The sequence below is a fragment of the Sycon ciliatum genome, chromosome 8, assembly GCF_964019385.1.
Source record: "Sycon ciliatum chromosome 8, ocSycCili1.1, whole genome shotgun sequence".
Lineage (NCBI taxonomy): Eukaryota > Metazoa > Porifera > Calcarea > Leucosolenida > Sycettidae > Sycon > Sycon ciliatum.
Genome location: NC_088650.1, coordinates 2,592,465 through 2,614,295, shown reverse-complemented (window position 1 = coordinate 2,614,295; position 21,831 = coordinate 2,592,465). Strand labels below are relative to the sequence as shown.

General features: G+C 48.8%; 2 protein-coding genes across 4 annotated transcripts in view; both read left to right on the top strand.

The window, feature by feature from the left end:
- LOC135823889 (uncharacterized) overlaps positions 1–21,831 on the top strand; it is a 90,919-nt gene that overhangs the window by 4,604 nt on the left and 64,484 nt on the right. The gene's annotated exons all lie outside the window — the stretch shown is intronic.
- On the top strand, positions 7,072–20,983 carry LOC135823892 (uncharacterized). 2 transcript variants are annotated; one of them, XM_065336764.1, is made up of 8 exons: positions 7,072–7,146; positions 10,143–12,298; positions 12,826–12,874; positions 13,800–14,030; positions 14,580–14,697; positions 15,124–15,215; positions 17,284–17,527; positions 20,202–20,983. In XM_065336764.1, exons 1-8 carry the CDS (start codon positions 7,119–7,121, stop codon positions 20,224–20,226), a joined length of 2,943 nt encoding a protein of 980 aa, XP_065192836.1. In that variant the 5' UTR covers positions 7,072–7,118; the 3' UTR covers positions 20,227–20,983. The 2 variants fall into 2 exon arrangements, with proteins under 2 accessions (XP_065192836.1, XP_065192835.1); XM_065336763.1 differs by having other exon boundaries at positions 14,577–14,697.

Genomic DNA, 21,831 nt, shown 5'->3' with positions numbered 1-21,831 from the left:
GCTTGCCATGTGGCTATGCAGCATGAGATACATGACAAGAACAGTTGAACCTGGAGCACTACAATGCAATGCGAGTCGGAGCAGAACTGCATTGGACAGATGTTATTACTACACTCATCTACAGGCGATACACTTTGTACCAATCTGGTATGTTTTGCTACACAAAGTCCATTCTTAAGCTGTGTTCACAACTGGCGCGTGTACGCGTGAAACCACGTGTTTGTGCGTATTTTGCTGGCTTTTGGGGCGCCATGCGTACGGAAACGCGTCGGAATGGAACTTCCAACATGTTGGAATTTTCAACGCGTATCAGGCGCGTACCAGCGTACATGCCAGTCACCTTGACTGGCGGGGTCAAAAATTAGTACTCGAAGGTGTCGCACGCGCTAAATACGACTCGGATTGCTGGTTTTTTTTGAAAGCCTGAGCGCGCGTTTGGGCACGCATGAACCGCAAGCGTACCGCGTACACGCGCCAGTTGTGAACACAGCTTTAGGACCGACATATTCTACAATGCGATAACATTGCTTGTACTTCCTCCGCGTCATTAAAATTGTCGCTGCGCACATCGCAATGTTTGTGACTTGGCTCGTCTTAGTCAGACTGTCGGAATCGCTGTTTTCTGTGTTCGAGCATTGGTGCGACCCTTCCTGCGCAATCTCTACTTGTTACTGAAGCCGTGGTGGTCTCGGACTTTGTCGGAGCTCTCTTCCGCACCAAGCAAATTCATCGTGCTCCGCACTCTTCCGCCCCAGAGCGCATATCGTTTTTCTAGAGTTCGTGCCGTCCCATATCGTTCGCGTGGGTATTTATCAAGACTGCAAGCTCGGGTATAAGAATCCTGGTATCTCTCCTGAATACGAAATGCTGAAGTTGACGATTGCAAGAACAAAGTGTTCTCGAATTCCTAAAATGCGCTACTTGTGTCGCATGTTGCTACGAAGGTAGCAAGTCTGAAAACACCAACAAAATTAGCGAAGCGCTTGCCAAGGAAAGAAGTTGCGGAACTACTTACCCTATCCCGCTGGATGGTCGTTACAGTGCACTTGAAAAATGCTAGCTTGCCTTCATCGCCTGCCACCTGGAGGCATGGATCGCTTGAAAACGAAGTTTCTTTACCTGAATTTGAACGCGCGTCTTGTTCAGCACATTGTTGAGTGCTGAAGGGCCTGCCCCAAACTCTGATGAAGACGTCGACCTTAGCTGCAAGTGCAGCAAATCGGGAGGCCACAAACTAAAGCTTGATCCGTCGACAATGCTCTGCCTCAATTTCTAGCTGATTTCTTTGCCCTTCGAGTAGACAAAATAAATTCGAAAAATTGTTCTGGGAAGCGGCAATTTTAAGTAAGAATATATGTTCACTTGAAACCCATGATATGATTATGAAAATATGAGAGTTCATTCTTGTAAGTAGTATATTCTTTTACACGACCACGCTATAACCGATACGCACTGTAGTAACTGAGCATGAGATACTTTAATCTGTATAGTGTAGGTCTGGAAGAAATACCTGGCATGTAATCATTTTGTAATGTTGGATAGCTAGGTGCGTGACATACATCATTACAGTCATGTGCACCATGTCATCTCCCCCGGCCACGACCCCCTCAGCCAAATCCTGGACACGCCACTGCATACTTGTGGATATATGGGGGGGGGGGGGGGGATGGGGATGAATGCAGCACTCGACCTAAACTATATCCTATTCTGTGCACCAAGCGCTAAATTTGGTGCCGGCCGGCTTTTTAGGGTATCACTGCATTTGATCAACCCGACGTCAAGTGCATGTGATAATTGGGACCATTTGCAAGCCGTGAAACGGCAAGACGAATGAGGAAATTGTGTTAGAATCCCATCCTGTCCACGCGAAGCACACTGGTGTTCGATGAGTTCGGTGGGGTCTACTCGTCATGACCACAACGAGTGTTTTTTTTTTAATCCAGTGCGTGCGATTTCAACAGATACGGAGAATGCACAGTAAATTGCGCCTCCTTTTGTGACTTTTCTCAAATTTCCAAATGTTTCATGCACTCCTGTTGGAATAAAGTATGATGGCGAATATACGGTGTACGAAGGCAAGGCACTTTCTCACTAGACAAGTGACGTTTGCTAATACTTGGTCCGCCAAGTTACAATTGGCGCTTGTCTTCGCACTTGATTTTTCGGTGTTCTGGCTGTGTCATACCGCATAGAACCACCGTTTCACCATCCGAACATAACCATAGACCATTGCATCCAAAAACATGGCAGCACAAACCAGCACAGAAGTTGTGATCGGTTCATTTGAATCTTTTTGACTGGAGCTGCAATCGACGAACACTTCCGTCACCGCAATAAAAGGCTGCAATCTCCGCTCCAGTCCGTAAAACAGGTCAGGATGTTCACACTTCAGAGCGATGGCGAATACAGTTTCTGCCTACTTCCAGCTGTCTGGTGGCAAGGATGGTTTTCCGCGGGGAGGTATAGAAAAGCTGAAAAAGCGCATTGTTAGCTTGAATTTGAGTAGTCGCACTTTCAACACCGGCACTTTTGCTCGTGTGCAAAGTATAATCGTGAGCACACGGGCCCCAGCCAAGTTAAAAAATCAGTTGCAAGCGTGTGTCAAAGTTTATCGTATGCGAGTAAATATCCTTGGAAATGGTACGACGGGCCGTAAGCATACTGCCCACCAAGGGCGCCCATATGGTCGACTTGGCCAGTAACCTGCCCGCTGCGGGCGCATGAATGGCCGCCAAGGCCAACAGCTTACCCATCGAGAGTAAAAGCATACGGCCCAACCAAGGGCGCGCGAGAAGCGTATAGCCGAAGCGAGGGCGCATGATTATAGCCCGACCGAGGGCGCATGATTATAGCCCAACGGAGGGCGCATGATTGTAACCCGACAGAGGGCGCAGGATTATAGCCCGACCGAGGGCGCATGATTATAGCCCGACCGAGGGCGCATGATTATAGCCCGACCGAGGGCGCAGGATTATAGCCCGACCGAGGGCACATGATTATAGCCCGACCGAGGGCGCATGATTATAGCCCGACCGAGGGCGCATGACTATAGCCCGACCGAGGGCGCATGACTATAGCCCGACCGAGGGCGTATGACTATAGCCCGACCGAGGGCGCATGATTATAGCCCGACCGAGGGCGCATGATTATAGCCCGACCGAGGGCGCATGGCTGTAGCCCCACCGAGGGCGCATGATTATAGACCCACCGAGGGCGCATGATTATAGACCGACCGAGGGCGCTTGATTATAGCCCGACCGAGGGTGCTTGATTATAGCCCGACCGAGGGCGCATGATTATAGCCCGACCGAGGGCGCATGATTATAGCCCCACCGAGGGCGCATGGCTATAGCCCCACCGAGGGCGCATGATTATAGCCCCACCGAGGGTGCATGATTATAGACCGACCGAGGGCGCATGATTATAGCCTGACCGAGGGCGCATGATTATAGCCCGACCGATGGCGCATGATTATAGCCCGACCGAGGGCGCATGATTATAGCCCGACCGAGGGTGCAAGAATAAGCGTAAAGCAAAATCGAGGGCGTGTGAACGGCCGCCGAGGCCAGCAACCTGCCTACCGAAGCCTAAAGCATACCGCCCAACCGAGTGTGCACAACGGCCGTCGAGGCCAATAGCCTGCCCACCGAGGGCTAAAGCAAACTTCCCGCCAAGGGCTAAAGCGTAGTACCCACCAAGGGCCAAAGCATGCTGCCCACCATGGGCCGATTATATACTGCCCACCGAGGGCTAAATCATACTGCCTATCGAGCAAATGAACAGCCACCGAGGCCGACAACCTGCCCGCCAAGGGAAAAGCATACTGCCCGCTAGGGCCGAAATTATACTGCCCAGCGAGGGCAAACGAACGACCACCGAGGCCAAGAACTCACACAACTGCCTGGCATTAGGGGTCACAACACACGCATACGATATGATGCCCGATTGCACCCAAAAAAAATGATAAACCTAGAAGGCATGGCACCCCCACTATGGAAGGTGTATTTGTACCGTCAGCATTATACCTATGCATAATCATATGATGCCGCCGCTACCTCATGAATTGCTCTGACCAGGGTACACGGTACCGGCTAGCAAAGCAGTATAAACTGTGGCTTTCACAGTATCCACGAGAACTCTCTCGCCTCTTACACATCCGTATATTCTCTTCCTACACAGGCATATAACCTCATACAAGCTCGCCAGGAACGCCCCCACACACACACCGCCACGTACACACCTTCATAAGCACGCACCAGCGTTCTCTCGACCGCCTCGCATTCATGTGACAGAGAATAGATGCCCGTAGACCACCACAAGCTGCTCGTGTGAGCCCACTTACTGGCCCGATTGTCGCCAACACTGCATACAGCTTGTCGGCCTAGAAAAGCACATACCGTACCAGCGAACAGGCCATCTTGCCCCGCCCTGATGGCTGCTTTCGCCTTAGCCACTCTAGCAGTAGCCACAAACTCTCACCACCTGCACTTCTGCACCCCATCCATCACTTCACACGATAACATACGCGCCTGCCACATGCATATCCACATATGTACAGCACGCAGCACACGTCCATATCCTCACCACTGCCATACCTGCGGACTACGCACTCACACTGCTCTGAGATGCTGGCGTGGGCCCACATACCAATCACTAACACTGATACTGGCCTGGGAAAGCGCAAACGTTGGCCATCAGTTCCAGGTTAGCTCATTCTATTGGCTACTAGCCTGCCCGGCGCTGAGCCATGCATAATGCGCCTCCAGATCACATCTGGTGCGTATGCACGTGCAAGCTGGGGATCCAAGCCATAGAGCACTTTCCTCCTGCCCGATTTATCTTGGTGGGACGCGTGGCGGTTGTTGGTGAAAACTTGCACAACATTGTCAGCGAGCCTTTGAGCACATTGCGTTTGTTGGCCAAGTTTCCCCAAAAAGAGAAGGGCCCAGGTAACACTGAACGAGGCGACGGTGGTAGACTGATGGTCAATCCAGGACAGGGTGGATTGCCCACGCTATCAGCCAGCATACTGCAGTCCTGGCGAGGCAATGTTATGTGCATAGCGTCAAGATGTACAGCGTCTTATCACCATATTCAGGTGCGATCTCACTCTCGGCCAGCAAACCATAGAGTTGGCGCGGGCGGCCACCACGCGAATGAATAGTTAATGACATGCTGAATGCAAACAAAACTAGACTCCCGAACAAAGCGTCGACCAGCGAGTGCAGAGGCCGGTAGTGACTGCGGAGCAAATGGAAGCACAAGCCGTAATGCACTGATCGGGCCTCAAAAGGAGCAGGCAGGCATTTTTTGTTCAACATATGCCTGACAGAAAGATTAGCACGACAGGCACAGATATGTCGGCATGAATGCGTGCGTGCACCCGGCAACCATGACTTGCCCCCGGCGGGGCAAGGGTAGGTAGTGAGTAATGACCGACCATATCAACAGAAAGCAATTTGCTGCCGCTATTCGATGTCACCCACAGGCGACAGTGGTGTCAGAACCTGCGGGGCAGGGTGCACCAAAGCACCTTGTAGTGGGTTGTCAGAATTCAGAGGCATTGAAAACTGCTTTCCGTTGGTTACGTGGTATGTCGAATGTTCCTCACCGCACGCCCGCGCAGCATCTGGGGCGTCTCGTCCCCTCGGCGGTAGCAACAGCTGCTCTGCCAACAGTGATCCGATGGACAAGTATCATCCCGACTGACAAATGGTCTTCCGGATGATCAGCTACGCTATCAAGTCTGCTCTGGAGACGCGGGGTGAATTCGGAACTGCCACCGAGATTTCTGATAACGGTGGCCACGATTTCTAACGAACTGCTCTGGCCAAATTGCCAAGCGCAACGTTTGCGCAACTCGCGAACCGTGACATTACAATGATTCCCACGCGGTATGGCCCGCATAGCGGATGGGCCATCTCGTCCGCCCAGCAGTGACAACCGCTGCTCTTTCAACAATGATACGACGAACCCGTACGGTCCTGAACGACAACTGGGGTTAGGATGATGATGATGATGATGGGCGCGGCATAACTGCTCCACTAGTAACAGGGGAAAATGTGTAGCCACTCCCATGCCAAACTCAAAGTCGTATCCGCACGGCCCAGTTGATAAATGGATAGGGCTTCGCCTGTCGCTCTGTTGCCAGAGCTGGAGCTATATGCAAGCACTATGCTGAACGTGCTGTGTACAATGGACACTTGGAAATCACTGCGACGACAACCAGCTGCAGTGAATTATTCCAGTTTGCATCTTGTCTTGAGTATCTTGGCGACTTGTGGCTTTAGTAAGTGAGTTGAGTTTGATATCTACTACTGTGATACTGGACACTGGATACTGTAAGTCTACAAATTATCAGCACGTTTTAAATTTCAGCATCCGCAGGCCAAAATCCTTTTCGGCCCCATTAAAATTCAGCCTATACAGCTCCTGCCTGTATATCCTGTCATACTGTATAATGCATGTCACAATTTCAAACAAATCCATCCTGACAACTCTCAGCTCGATAGGCTCATCAGGGCCACTTCCATGTCCTTTTCAAACTCTCCTATCATGCCTTGGAAACGCCAGAACAACTCGATCTAGCATTCTTTGTCAGCTTCTTGCTCAAACTCAACCGATTTTCACGATTCTTACTGCTCTGAAAAGCTGAGGTCCATGCACTTTTTTATGCCCATCAGGCGTGCCCCGTGCTAAAGGGAAATCCCCTGGTATTTTCAAAATAATACAAGGTCTGAAACCAGAAAATCCGGGCTTACCCTGTGCCGTGAGTTCCTTGTTCATCTCGTTGCCTCTAGGTTCATCTTTGTCCTGTCATTTTTGTTCTGTCATGTTTGTGAGGAAAAACCAACATCTATCCTGTATATCACAGTTCATTTCACCATGGTAGTAGAAGCCACACCGACATTTATTTTTGGGGGGGATTACGAGTGCTTAAATTGCTTCTTATGTTCCGGAAAATACGATACGGAACTAAGGAAGAGAGAGAGAGAGAGAGAGAGAGAGAGAGAGAGAGAGAGAGAGAGAGAGAGAGAGAGAGGGGGGGGGGGGGGGGAGGGAGAGAGCATGTTAAACACATATGTGTGATTTGTGCCTCTGTTTTTTTCTGACTCTCTATGAAGGAGGCCAAGCAGCTGCAGGCAGGTAAGTGACAAATCAATTCTCAAACTTCTTTTCCGCCAAAAAGTTACGAATGACCAGCTGTACAATCATGTTCTATGTGTGGCATCAAGAGTACATAAACCAGAGTGTGCAACTGTGCATATCTGATCTGAAACAGCGCAGTTCGTGCACTACGTTACCCTGATGAGGTCAGCCAAGCCGCGACTTGCGTACAGCTCAAATTTTCATGTTTCATAGCCCGGAAATCAGCCAAGTTTGCTTGATTTTAGACGTCCTGTTTCAGGAGTTCGGTGTTTTGTGTGACTGTGTACGCTGCGTACATCCACCGAGAAGTAAAGTCACCAGGCTATCCGTCTCAAAAAACCGAAATCAGGACAAACTCAGTGAACTGCACCACCGCGACTGGTGACGCAACTTTTCACTGTATCTGTGGCTTACCATGCCGTCAGAAATGACGTAGTGCACGAATTACGCTCCCGCAGGAACCATCCCGAGTTGCACACTCTGGTTTATGTACTCATGGTGGCATGCATGCTAGTTTTGTATGAGTACATGTGGACCCTGCGCTAACGGCAGTAGAGCTAGGGCCGCTGCTACAGATTACAGTACAGCGGTTACCGTACGTGTACTTGACGAATCCAGCCTGTGTGAGCGCGCGCCAAACAGTTAGTAGTAGTAACAATACAGTGCCGGCACTGTAGTACAGTTGCAAAGGACACGTGTAGTTGTACGAGTACAGTGCGTGCACTGTACTGTTGCGAAGTGGGAACCCATAATGCCTTCTTCTTTACTACTTTAGTTCGGTCCAACTCACCCCTCTCTTTCACTTTGAAGAACCGCCTGGACATCCAGTTCGTTTTTTGTGATGGCTTCTGGCACAGCTGGTCGTAGCAGCTCCGTTTAGGAGCACTCCGAGAAAGTTGATGGAGGCGCAAACATAGAATGCAAACTCTGCGAGACGAAGCTCGAGTTCAATGGCTCGGCTACGAGCTCAATGCGGGAAAATCTTCCCCGACGGCATGTTACTTGCTCGACGGCTGTAGCTGCCACGGATGCGAAGGTGTCCCAGGCGAAAAGCGCAGACGCAATGCGGAAGTTTCTGGGCCGTCAAAAATTTCAACGAATACTAGAATATTCGTTCGTTGACAGATTTGGTATTTGATAGAGTATTCGTTCTTGAAAACTGGGTTAGTGTGCATCACTGGTTGGAATACTATTTAGTATCCAATCCCTCTCATATTCACACTCAGTCAGGGCAACAACGACTGGCTTTGGAGACAATGTGTTACTTCGAGTAAATGGTCTAGTAATGCAAGAGGTCGAAGAGCTGGCAAGCAATGCTAGGCCGCTAGCAGCAACTTGCTCATGATGAGCAGCAACTAACGAAGCAAATGTCCAGTTGGAAGCAATAGAGCTGTATGTCCCCAAGTAGTACCATTAGCAAGAAGATATGATGGCAGGGTTCTAGCCAGGTCAAAATAGTAGGGGGGGGGGGGGGGGGGGGGCATGGGAGACAGTTACCCCGTAACCCATTTTGCATTTTCCGAATTTGTCTTGCCATGCAAAATTCAATGTACGGGGCAAACCCCCGACTTCACAACAGACAAATGTGCCTTTATGAACCCTCCGGTAGTGACTATCCACTATACGTTTCGTTGAATGGCATCAAAAAAGCCCGAGGGTAAATAGTAGTGTTGCAGCGAATATTCGAATAATTGAATATCTTGGTTTTTTTGCGCTGCACAGAATATTCGAACGTGCGAGTCAGAAGTCGAATGTTCGAAATGCTACACTTTGTGTACAACTTTCCGTACAATGGCTTAATTCGCTCATCGCAGCACGCTCGCTGCGTTCTTGCATCGTGGAATGTGCAACAGTCACTGCAATTGAGCAGCAAACGACATCGTCAACATATTGTCGCTTACCGCTAATGCTGCCCAGTTTGACTTACGCGCCGTTTGTAGCTTGCACCTTCGCAAGAAATACTTATGTTCTTCTTCGTAGTTTGTAGCAGTTCCTGGTTAGTTTCGAATCGTATCAGTCCGCTTTGCTTAGTTTCGAGTCGGTAGAAATCCGTGATGTCGGATCGTAAAGCTAGCTCCGTGTGGGAGAGTTTGAGAGACTTGAGACTTCTGTTTCCGACGCAAGTCCACAAAATAGTTAATCCTGCGCATGGAACCCGAGGATGTCGTCTTCTTCCGCTCCGAAGTATATTAGGCTCTTCCTTCGATACATCGTTGACGATCCATTTTAGGAGACTCAGTGCAACATGGAATCCAAACTGAAACGAATAAATTTTCATGTACTTGCAACAAAGAGTTACATCCAGAACAGTCCATTCTACCGAGGAGAACTTTGTATTTTTTTTGTCGCGGAATTCAAATCGCGTTTTCTCGACTTTTCCACAAAAGCTGTGGTCATGTCTTAGCACGCGCTGGCTCAAATAAACAAGGAAGCATAGTGTGCTGAAATGGGCTCGTCTGTATGGGTAGAATAGTAGAATATTCGTTCGTACTGTGCATATTTGTTAGAATATTCGTTCGTGATTTGCTATTCTTTGCAACACTGGTAAATAGTGATTATTGGGTGAACAGGGCACATTTTAGTGCTCTTTTATTGCTTGTTTTTTGGATGAATTGGGCGCAGCATCCGGTGCGAAAAGTGGTACAAGCATGGTGGTGCTAGTGGTACCGTGTGTGACGCCCCTGGACTCTAAAAGCCAGTGCCTCAACTGTAGCAACACCATAACAGGTGTCTCCTGTCTGCCAATATTCTGGTGATGGAGTGGTTATTGTGCGGGAAGCAATGCCTTTCAGACACACCGTAAAATTGGGACTCAAGCGGGTTTCTCAAAATACGAGTGCATGCAGTGAAGATGCACTCTCACTTGTTTTGCATTCCTGTTGCCTGTACTGTATGATTTCTTGCTAGTAATACAAAAGAAACAACAAACTGTAAATGTCACCTGCAGTTACACAACATTTTTTGTGGTGTGCTGTGCTTATCGTTGTGCCCAGGAGATACTGCTGTTCTGCCAAGTATCAGTGAACTCGAAGCAGCAGAGCAGGAGGCAGCCCGGTTGGGCGGTACGACCGTCATCCATTTCCTACACGTGGTAATACTTGGTGCGGCACGCGTTGGAAAGACCAGCTTGCTGAAGGCGTTGCTTGAGAAGATGCACAATGAGAATGAACTCAGCACACCCGGCATGCGCACGTCCTACGCAACTACAAACATCTCTGATGACTGTCGATTCATCGAATGCCCAGACATGCCAGATGCTCTGAGTCGACTCTACGTCATCACCATGATGTGCAAACCATCCACTTCGAATCATCACCAAGACAAAGAGACAACACAAGATGACAGAGAGAGAGCCCCAGCAGGAGAGGATCCTGTGGCTGGGACCCATGCAGGACCTATGGAGGACAGCAGTAGCAGCAGCAGCAGTAGCAGCAGCAGCCGAAGCAGCAGCAACGGGCCAGCAATGCGCGAGGAAATCCACGAGACCATCACAGGATTTCTCAACGCAGACCGGGTAAAGTACATCTCTGACCGGGCCAACACGCCCAACTATACCGTCATAACATTCCGCGACCTTGGAGGGCAGCAAGTCTACCAATCCGTGCAGCCCCTCTTTATGGCCAAAAACACAGCCTTCATTGCCACATACAACTCTTCTCTGGATCTTCTAGAGACCCTTCCCAAGTTCGATGAATTTCAGGTCAGCCGGGAAGAATGTATCGAGCGGGCCACTCTACCGGCCAATGCGACTCGCCTAGACCAGCTGCTCGGCTGGCTCGACATGCTGCTGCTGAATGCGAAAGCTGACAGCAGCACAGACCAGAGTGCTGCAGATGATGTGTTTGTAGTGGGGTGTCAGAGTGACAGGTGGAACAAAACCGATTTGCCTGATCCTTGTAAGCTACTTCAAGAGAAGATAAAAGGTACGCGGTACCAGAACCTTGTCTGGAACGACACTTCGCACTTCAAAATCGACAACACCAGATCCACTGGAAGTGCAGCACAAGCAGTTGAGCTGCAGCGATTGAGAGAGGCCATCATCGACCGCTGCCAGAAGAGCCAACGTAACATCCCTGTTCCATGGCTCCGATTCTGCATATCCATACACACGCTCAAGCAGGAGGTCACTTGGCCTTGGATTTCCTTCAAGGAGGCAAAGTTCATAGCGAAGCAAGTCAAGGCTGTTCCACATGACTGCAGTGACCGGCAAATACAGCTGCTGCTGAAGTACTGCCACGAAGCAGGCCACCTGGCGTACTTCCCAACTTTCAAGCTGAAAGACACGGTCATCCTGGAGCCCCAGTTCATCCTGGACTGTGTCAATGCCTTTGTCTACATGAAGCCTGACCGAGACATCACAGTGCACGAAGCGCGGTGCTATCGTTCTGGGTTCATGACGGAGTCCCTGGCATGCAAAGCTCTCAACAAGATGTTCGAGGGTCAGTCTTACTGCGACCATGCTAAGGCGTGGCAAGCAGTCAGAGCAAGCAGTGATGGGTTCAAGCTCATTTTTGAAATCCTAGAATGGCTCTCAGTCCTGGTAATTGTGCAGGATGAGAGGTCTGCTGAGCACGAGTTTATTGTACCTTCAGTCGTCCTGGAGATGGGCACGGACCCGCAGACGCCTTGTTCCTGTGCCTATGTGTCCTTGAAGAACGCAAACCGAGATGAGTTGATGCACTTTCCCGTGTTCCTGTACTGGCAATGCGTGGTGGAGGTGCTGCTTAAGTCACACATGCGCTCGGTTGCCACGCTGTCACGGTGCAGCGTTCGCCTTCGCTGGAACAGCGATTGGCCGTGGCTGCACCTGCACTATACACGCTACGGCTTACAAGTGTACGTCGAGTGCAAGGGCCGACACGGCGGCAGTGGAAAATCTACGCTGGATGAAGTCAGGGCAATCGTGCTCACAGTGGTACGGAAGTGGGGCCTGCAGGTCGAAGTGATCAGCACATTGCCATGCCCCTGCGGAGAAACATCGGGCGAGGAGTGTTTACATCATGGCTTATCTACGTGCCGCGCGCCAAGCTGTGCGCACGCCTTGAACGCTTCCACCCTAGTGGCTGAAGACTACCCACTGTGTACACGTTCAGAGCCGGATGTACAGATGATCCGTGAGCAGGCCATGTTCTGGCTGGGCCTTGACCAGGTGAGAGACTTGACCTGATTGAATTCCCGCAGCTATGCAAAAGAAGTTACGTTAGTAGCGCCTGCCGCTAGCTTTACTTCATATGTTTTTGTGGGGGGGGGGGGGGGGACGAACCATGAGACAAGTTCCACCAGGCCTTATTGTAATTTTGTATATCTCTGTTCAGGACGAGAGTTCTTCACACGCAAAGTTTCACCATGTCTCTATTGTCTTAAAAAGTGTCACGTATTCCCGTCATATGGATGAGAAGATAACCATTTTTTGCCTAGTCTGACTTCGGCGATTATGGCTTCTGCTTGTGTGTCTGCATAATATGTGCTTTTTGCTCGTGTTTATTTACATGTATGTGTGTGTGCATGTGTGTATGTGTGTGTGTGTGTGTGTGTGTGTGTGTGTGTGTGTGCGCGCATGCATGTGTGTGTGTGTGTGTGTGTGTGTGTGTGTGTGTGTGTGTGTGTGTGCGGGTGTGTGCGGGTGTGGGCGTGTGCATGTGCTTGCGTGTACTTGGTCTCTTGCAATACCTGCAGGATGCATGTGGAAAGCTGTTTGACCCGAGATCAGCCTCTCTTCCTTCAGGTTAGTTGGATGCACAATACAAACAGATCTGGTACTCTGGTACCGTGTTTGCATGCCTACGTGTGTGTGTATGCATATGCTGCACCTGCATTTAAGGTTCGACTACATCCAGCTTTGTGGCTGTCTGTGTGTCTGTGTTTGTGGGGGGGGGGGGTCGGCTACTTGGAGTTGTGTTGTTGTACCTGCCACCTTTGTTGAATTCAGGGTTTATAATTATACTTTCTATTTGAGGTATACATACCTGTTCACCATGGACTGCTTCTGGCTAGATTAACTCTTGTGTAATCAATGGTCAGGCACGTAGCACGCATTGGGGCACAGTGGGTGCGTGCACCCCCCCCCCCCCCCCCCCCCCCCTAATAAGTTTGACCTAGGTTCAGCATGCACATAATGACTATGAATGACATGCACCAGCCATCCTACACATATGCAGCCATGCACCTCCTTCCCTCCCCCACCCCCTAAAAGGGGGGGGGGGCTGCTGTGCTCCTGATGGTTCTATTGAAGCTTATATCAGATTCAATCTGATTTGGCCACCCATACTAGTAGCAAGTATTACCTTCACTGGGAGCTGGGGTAACTGCAGTTGGATCCTGGGACGGATACCCTGATGCCGTAACCCATTTTTCTACACCTTGTCCTCACCCACTTTCTGCGGTGTGTCGAGCCCGTAAGTGGGATCATTTCTAAGTCCACCCAGAGTTTTGGGTATTTCAGTGGGTGTCCGCTGTTGGGAGGTTCAAGAGCTCGTATTAGCCGATTCACACATCTGCCAAGATTCCTTTTGAATCTCTCTCCCCTCTCCCGGGGAGACCCACGTGACCGGTTTTGGCAGTGAGCAAGTGCAAATAAGTGTGTGTATGTATGTGTGTGTCTGTCTGTGTGTGTGTCTGTCTGTCTGTCTGACTGTCTGACTGCTTGTCAGACTGTCCACCTATTGCTCCAGTGGTAGCGTCACTAATAGCATCACCGGCTGTGGCATTACTAGTAGCATCACTGTTAGCAGCAGCAGCAGCCTCAGTAGCATCAGTAGCATCTCCAATAGCAGCAGCACTGGTAGCAGCAGCAGCAGTCCTTGCTGCAGTAGCACTTTCAGCAGCAGCATCACCAGTAGCACCTTCATCAGCAGCACTTGCAGCAGCAGCAGCGACTACAGGTATGTACCTGACTGGGTGTTCATAGTGTATTTTAGATACACATTTGACCAATTTAGCACAATAATTAATGGCAGACAGTCACTTTTCCAGCGCCACCACTTTGAATAGGACTAATGACTAGCTAGATCTTTGTCGGGAAAAAGGTTTTCTCATAAATGCCCTCAGGGCCTATTTCTTAGTGGAAATGGCTGTAAACACAGCCGATACTTCATAGAATTGCTATGGGGTCGCTGTCATATTTTGTCGCCCTGAAGCGAACATCGTCCGTGGAATCGGTGGGTCGAAAATCGTAACTTGGCCAACAAACTTTGTTCATTTTAGAGGAGTGAGGGGTCCGTCCGAGTATGAAATGAACCATGTTCGTTTCAGTCGCGACAATAAACTTCTGCAACAAACCGTGTGTGCGTGCCCACGTGTGTGTGTGTGTGTGTGTGTGTGTACATGTATTCGCTGCATCTGCATGTGTGTGTGTGCGTGTGTGTGTGTGTGCGTGCGTGTGCATGTCTCTTGGCCACTCCAATGGCACGCCGTCTGTTGCCTTGCAGCAGAAGCCTGTGCCAGTGTGGACAGTAGAAGCGGTGGTCACGGTGCTCGTGGAAGCGGTCATCACAGCGCTGGTGGAAGCGATGGTCACAACGCTGAATTCATGTCACTTGGTGCCATTGGGTTAGTGAAGGCTATCCTCGCAGGTTTATAAAAAATAGGTCAAATACGTTGCTTTGGAGCTGACCAATCAGCCGCTTTCATTAACGAAGCGTTCAGGGTAATGGAAACACTGACAACACACTGTCTGCACATTAAGTGAGGGTGTCTTTGCTGCGTCGCATTTTAAGGCTTTACTGTCCACGGGGGGGGGGGGGGGGCAGGCACTCTACTATCCACGGGGGGGGGGGGGGGGGGGGTTGCGCGCTCTACCGTGTCCATTGGAGGGAGGGGCTCTCCTGTCCACTGAGGGAGGCTCTCATGTCCACTGAGGGAGGCTCTACTGTCCACCGAGGGAGGCTCTTCTGTTACGGCCCTACCTAGAACGTGGACCTGTTTCTATTTTCTTTTTTCGTGCTGTTTTGTTCTGTATACCACTCTGCGCTGCAGTGGAAAGACACTCGATCAGATTGCCGACTGGCATGCGTTTGTTAGCTCGATTGAACCGTTCATCGGTGGAGAGGAGGAAGGCGACGAGAGAGGTTGGTTGCTTTTGGACACCGTGATTCATGTGTATTTCAATAATGCCGGGTGGTGAATATATTTTCTCCAGCAAGGACACGGCAGAGTTTTAGCCGTGTGTATGTAGCGAATTATGAGTAAACGTAGTTTGAAGTAGTTCTAGGGTCAACCTTATTCTCTGGGAGTGTAGGAGCTGTTCGTTCCAGGCGATTTTCGGAGAAAATGAGCGTGAGGCTGGTGGCCTAAATTTCCTTTGTATTTGAACATTCACAGTGACATCCAAATAATGCTGTGGTTCAACCAGATGAAATTATTTTCAGAGCCAGTGAGTTCCCCTGAGCTGCTTGAATTGTTTTGCAATACCCTCTTGTCACTGTATGCACGTGTATGTGTAGACTTTGATGAGGAGGTGATGTCCTTGTACATTGTTTTTTAACCAGTGTTCCTATTGAAGTCATGTCCCCTAAGAGTGGTACTGACTCCTGAGTATTTTATTGTTTTTATTGCCACGGCTTGCCTTGGCAACCCATCAAGTGCAGCATCAGCTGCAATGGGCATACGTAACCAAGTCGACTTCACTGCTTGATGCAGGTTGTTGTCAACTTGTTGTGTGAACTGGTGTTCTACCTCTGCCGATCATGACTGGGGAACGGCTAAGCTCACCTTCGCAATCATTTAACCCTTTACCGGCAGCACCATACTTGAATGAGTCGTAAACGACGCATATGACATGCATGCTAAAACCATACCTGGTATGACAGGAAGCATCAGCCCACGGGGATTTCCCGTGGCCCTCACACAGCCTAGGTATGATCCTATCCATTGCTGAAGAGAATCTACGCGTGTCCCATTTGATTTCATTGAGAACTGCGCGATCGAAAACTTACAGAAATACACGCGCACTGACAATGCCGTCTGCCTCCGTCAAAACGTCGTCAGGTGCATTTCCTCTTTCGTAGTGAGTTCCTTTCATCCTCAGATGACTTCTCCGACGAGGACTTAGCAGACCTTCACTCTAGGACCCACGACAGATAGATAAATACTTCGTTCCACTGAGCCACCGATGCAAGCGAATTTCAAATTGCGGAGTGGAGCTCACGCCAAGTAAATTCCCACGCAAATATCGGGTGATGCACCTGGAAGAATCTGATGGTGCTTATGATGGGGAAGCCATGGAGAGTGATCCCCGTGTCGACAGTCTCCCAGAGACGGAATTTTAGGCCATTGACTTTCTACCTACCTGAGTGACGGCAGCGCAGCGCGACTTAAGCGCGACCTTACGGAGCCATCGGACAGCGATTTTGGGGTGATGCTGCTCTCAATTGTGAGCGAGGCACGGCCACTGAAGTCTGTGATGGCTATGGCGTTCGTTTCCGCTCCGAAGTCGACTTGTTTTGGCAGTATCATATTAATGTCGGAATCTGACAATTTGCATTATGTACAATTTCCCTGTTTAGACGGATAGATGACAATTTAGCAGTGTATGTGTGTGGTATGTGAAAATAATTTTTTACATGGTCAAGAAGTAGTACCAGACTTCCAAGAAAACATAACTTGCACATACAACATGTGGCCTCGTTGTGAGTTATTGGCATCCTTCTCAATCTTATGGATTTCATATACAAAATACACTTGCCGGTAAAGGGTTAATTATGTTTGCGTTAAATGAAGCTGTGTAGAAGTTGGTTGCTCCCACACTGCAGCGCTATTGCCGTCGACCTGACTTGACCCGTGACTGACTCACGGTTGACTGTTTCAGTGTGGGAGCAACTAACTTTCTTATACAATTATCACCAAGGTCGCTACCACGCTTTCGTGTTAAATGAAGCTCATTGTTCTTTTAAATGAAGCTGGTTGTTCTTCAGTGTAGCACATGCATCCACACAGTCCACACCGTCCAAATGAACACTAGGGAATTTTAGAAACGAACGTTTTCGTTCCCTTCTCTTCATGGTCTCTTACATGCAGCAAAGCAATTTTATGGGCAAAGAAGTGAGGGAGATAAACATCAGGCTAGAAGTGTGAAAAGTCAGCAGATCAAAAACAGTGTCATTGTTCTTTCTGCCCTTTCTTCTGGTGATGTTGTAGCAAACTGCGGTAAGGCGGCTGTGCAGCTAGTGGCTCCAGAATACACAAACTACTACCGCAACGTGCTAAAGTCGTTTCACGAAATGAAGAAAGGCAACATCGGAGGCCCAGGCAAAGGAGAGAACAACCTCTTCTGTATCTTGCTGTATCTGATGCAACGTCCGAGCACAACCGTCCAAGAGCTGTTTAACCTGCTGGCTGATAATGCCAAGCATAGCCGGCGCCATCTTTTCACAGCAATCAAGTGAGTTGCAGGCTGTGTGTGTGGGGGGGGGGGGGGGGGGGAGTGCCGGGGATAGTTTAGTGTGTGTGTGTGTGTGTGTGTGTGTGTGTGTGTGTGTGTGTGTGTGTGTGTGTGTGTGTGTGTGTGTGTGTGTGTGTGTGTGTGCATGTGTGCAAGTGTGTGTGTGTGTGTGTGTGTGTGTGTGTGTGTGTGTGTGTGTGTGTGTCCCATATGGTGCAGTGGTATGTGCAGTCGATTTCCAATCGAGAGGTTGCGGGTTCAATTCCCGACGATTATGGTCGCACACGTCTTTCTTGCCTTTCTCGGACTCTTCCTGACTTTTCTTTCATTGTCCTGAGTGGTTACCATGGTTACCAACAGCCAGTGTATGCAGCAGTATGTGATGTGGTGTGTGTGTGTAGAAAAAAATGGAAAAATGAAAAATAGGGACCCCCTATGTATAATGACCACCTTGATCTATTTATAAAGATCACCTGATGAGTGCCTGAGATGGCATGAAACTTTTAAGTTGTGACTGATCAAGCCATCTGTTGTTCTGACCAGTGTGTCACGGCTCTACCTTCCCGGTATCGAGCTCTCTTGGATTTCTGCTGGAATTCACAACAGTGTGTAAAGATCTCCTATGTATAATGATCACCTTCATGTATGTACAAAGATTACCTATGTATAAACTATAAAGATCACCTGTGTGCTTGAGAACGTTGTGTTTCGAGATATCAAAATTTGGCAGGCAAAAAAAACAAGCCATTCAAGCTTTGCACTCGATGTCTGTTGTGACCGCTCGACAGGGAGCACACAAGCCAGCTGAGCGCCAGCGATAACAAGCCCAAAGTGGCTTGTTTGGGTGTGACCGCGGCGGCCTTAAGACCACTTGTGTATAAAGATCCATTAACCCTTTGTGTACCAGCCCCATCTCGAACCGTAACGTACGTTACGGTTCGATGCACCGCACTGCGCCGCGCCGTTCGGCGGCGTCCTTGCACCGATCGACTCGCGGTTTTTTGCGCTGGGTAGCTGAGATCCCACTACAAATTTTGATGTATGATGTGGGTAGGTTGCCATTTGAAAGTATGGAGAACGATCGCGGCGAAAAGTGCGCTTTGCAATTTCTGCGCTCTGCGATATATTTTAGCAATTTCGATCGTGTTTTCGTTCGGTTACGCTGCTTGTATCTGGAATATAGCTTGCTCTAGCTGTTGTCGATGTCTACTAGTGATGGTGAACGCCAGGAGAGAGTTGTAGTAGCGATATAATCTCAGGATCTGAATCGAAAATGAGAATTTCCATCGCTGAAGCCATTGCCGTATTCGCTCTCCAAGCAGCAGCGAGAGGGAGCGCAGCGATGGCCTGAAATAATCAAGGCAGGTGAATTTCCCCACCCATCGACTATTCCTGGTCTTCTCAATCGCCAATACCCTCGCTGGACGCAAGTAGATAAGTGAAAAGTACATATTCAAATCTGGCACAATTTCAATAATTTGAAATTTTGATGCAATTGTTTGGCATCTAGTATTCACGCAATATGGCTCTTTTCCGTCCTTCTCGCTATTGTTGAAGCATGCAACTGGCGGCTATACACTAGTGCAGTGGTCCCCTGTTGCTCTGTGTGAAGAGGGGCAATGTCAGCAAGTATATTCACGATTCCGAGTACACGGATCTAAATTGTCAGGAATATGGACAATTGACTCAGAAATAGGTATTCCAGGTATGGCCTGTATCTGTAGTTGTGTGCTCGGTCAAAATATGTTCTTACCTGGACACATTGATACCAACAGATTCAGAAAAACATAACTTGCACATACAAAATGTGTCTTAGTTTTATGCTATAGGTCCATCATTACCAATGAGTACCCCGCGCATACATTAGATGCCTGGTACACAAAGGGTTAATGGTAAAAATGATCACCTGTATGTAAAGGGTACGTGTGTATACGGGTATCAGTGGTCTCTGCACCTTCGGGTTGTGGTGGGTTGGTTTGGGTTTGGGGTGGTGGGGGGATTGTTGTTCACTGAACCACAGATCTTGCTATGTTCAAGCTAAGTTGCTAAATACTTGCCAATCAAAACATCTGATAATTGGCCTAATACCGTAGAACGTATAGTTTTTAACGGGTAAAGAAATTATCATTCTCTGAATCAGGACCAATTGACAATGAAATATGTTAGTGACCCGAGTTTCAGAGTTTTAAGAAAAAGAAGATGACTACTACTGTACAGTAGTACCTGCTAAATTTCAATTGACGCGGCAAAACTTTAGCCAAAACACTCCTTTCGTTAAAATCACTAAAATATCACCTGCGCTTAAATTGGACTCGGATGGAGAGCCAAGGATAACAAATAAATGGATAACAAATAAATGGACCAAGGAACTACGAGTTACGCTATGATGTCCACTAACACCACCAGTCACAAAACAATCAGCTCATGCGATAACATAGCATGACATGGACTTACGGTACTGACGTTATAATTAGCCATTCTACCATTTTACATTTACAAGTGAACTGTTGAGCTACAAGAAAAGTTAGCCTAGTTCTATTAGAAACGTGTGTGTGTCTTGCTGTGCTCCGTCTCTGTCTTTCGTCCGGGTCTCTGCTCATCCATTGTGCACTGTACCATGACAATGAGAAGTTCACTCTGCCGCTGTTTGACCTGTATTGTGTTTGTTTGCCAGGAATGCCAAGTACTTGAAACAATAAGCAGGAAATGAGGCCATGTCCAGAGATGGCAGGGGGGGGGGGGCAAGCGTCTGCTCTCCGACCCCCAGCCGCTCAGTGCCTCGGCCAGATCGGATTAGCAGCCTGGCCGCCCTCCGGGCAGTGTCGTGGAGCCTGATGTCTTGTGACCGGAGCGTTCGTCCTAGGCATCATGGGCGCTGTGTGTTTTCATTGCCAGTTGGCCTGTGTTGCTGTGATCAGACCTTGTCATTTTCCTTCATCATGAATTTACACATAGCAGTGATGTTTCTAATGTCTTGAAGTACACTTAAAGCTCACATGCTATTTACTTTGAATTGCCGCTAGTAAATTTTGAAAATAATAAATTATCACTTTTCAATCCATGTCAGACAATCAGGGAAGTTTTTGAAGCTCCTCTCATTCCCACCATTAATGTAGTAAGAATATTAATTTCAAGACACGCTCGCGTTAGCCTTTACTGAAACTTGACTAACCGTATTGAGATCACCATGTCTCTGTGCGTTGAGCCAATCCACATTGATTTCATAGAAGCCTAACCTATCTATATCTTTGCAGACTTGATTTTTGTATCCAAATTCAAGACTGAAGATCTCACCAGAACTTAGTAGCAGAATGCGGTTAATGCGTTGAAATAGGCTGGGAATTTCTCGGTTCTATGCTAGTAAATACAAATGACATTGCCTTACTCTTTTTGCTGTCATCGACTCACTGCTGATGAGATATAACAAGGTGGAAACAGCTGGATTCTGAGATTTGAGTATGTTTTGTTTTTTAAATTGTTGAACACCTCCCTTTGGTGTCCCAGCAGCTGAGACTGCTGTTATCACCACCATGTCTTCACCCATCCACCTCCCTTTGGTGTCCCAGCAGCTGAGACTGCTGTTATCACCACCATGTCTTCACCCATCCACCTCCCTTTGGTGTCCCAACAGCTGAGACTGCTGTTATCACCACCATGTCTTCACCCATCCACCTCCCTTTGGTGTCCCAACAGCTGAGACTGCTGTTATCACCACCATGTCTTCACCCATCCACCTCCCTTTGGTGTCCCAGCAGCTGAGACTGCTGTTATCACCACCATGTCTTCACCCATCCACCTCCCTTTGGTGTCCCAACAGCTGAGACTGCTGTTATCACCACCATGTCTTCACCCATCCACCTCCCTTTGGTGTCCCAACAGCTGAGACTGCTGTTATCACCACCATGTCTTCACCCATCCACCTCCCTTTGGTGTCCCAGCAGCTGAGACTGCTGTTATCACCACCATGTCTTCACCCATCCACCTCCCTTTGGTGTCCCAGCAGCTGAGACTGCTGTAATCACCACCATGTCTTCACCCATCCACCCAGTCCAATTCTAATTGCACTGCTTTACTATTTTAAAAACACTCAATCACTGTGTGACGTCATTGTTGATGTTCCCAGCTATCATTGCTGTACTCTTCTCTGGCCCCTGTGTCTGTTGCAGCCATGATCACTGCATGCCCTTACCACCATTTTCAGCCTAGCATCTGATACTGATACTAGGCTCGAGATGGATTTACATGTACCGTAAAGTACCGTTGATCCGCCCCCACGCCATGTCGCTTCCCAGCTGGGTTTTCGG

What these genes read in the sequence shown, in the direction of transcription:
- LOC135823892 (XM_065336763.1), top strand. Translation starts at nt 7,119, where the DNA reads ATGAAGGAGGCCAAGCAGCTGCAGGCAG. An exon ending in AGCAGCAGCAGCGACTACAG is followed by an intron (nt 14,031 to 14,576) that starts GTATGTACCTGA and finishes GTTGCCTTGCAG; the next exon opens with CAGAAGCCTGTGCCAGTGTG. An exon ending in CATCTTTTCACAGCAATCAA is followed by an intron (nt 17,528 to 20,201) that starts GTGAGTTGCAGG and finishes TTTGTTTGCCAG; the next exon opens with GAATGCCAAGTACTTGAAAC.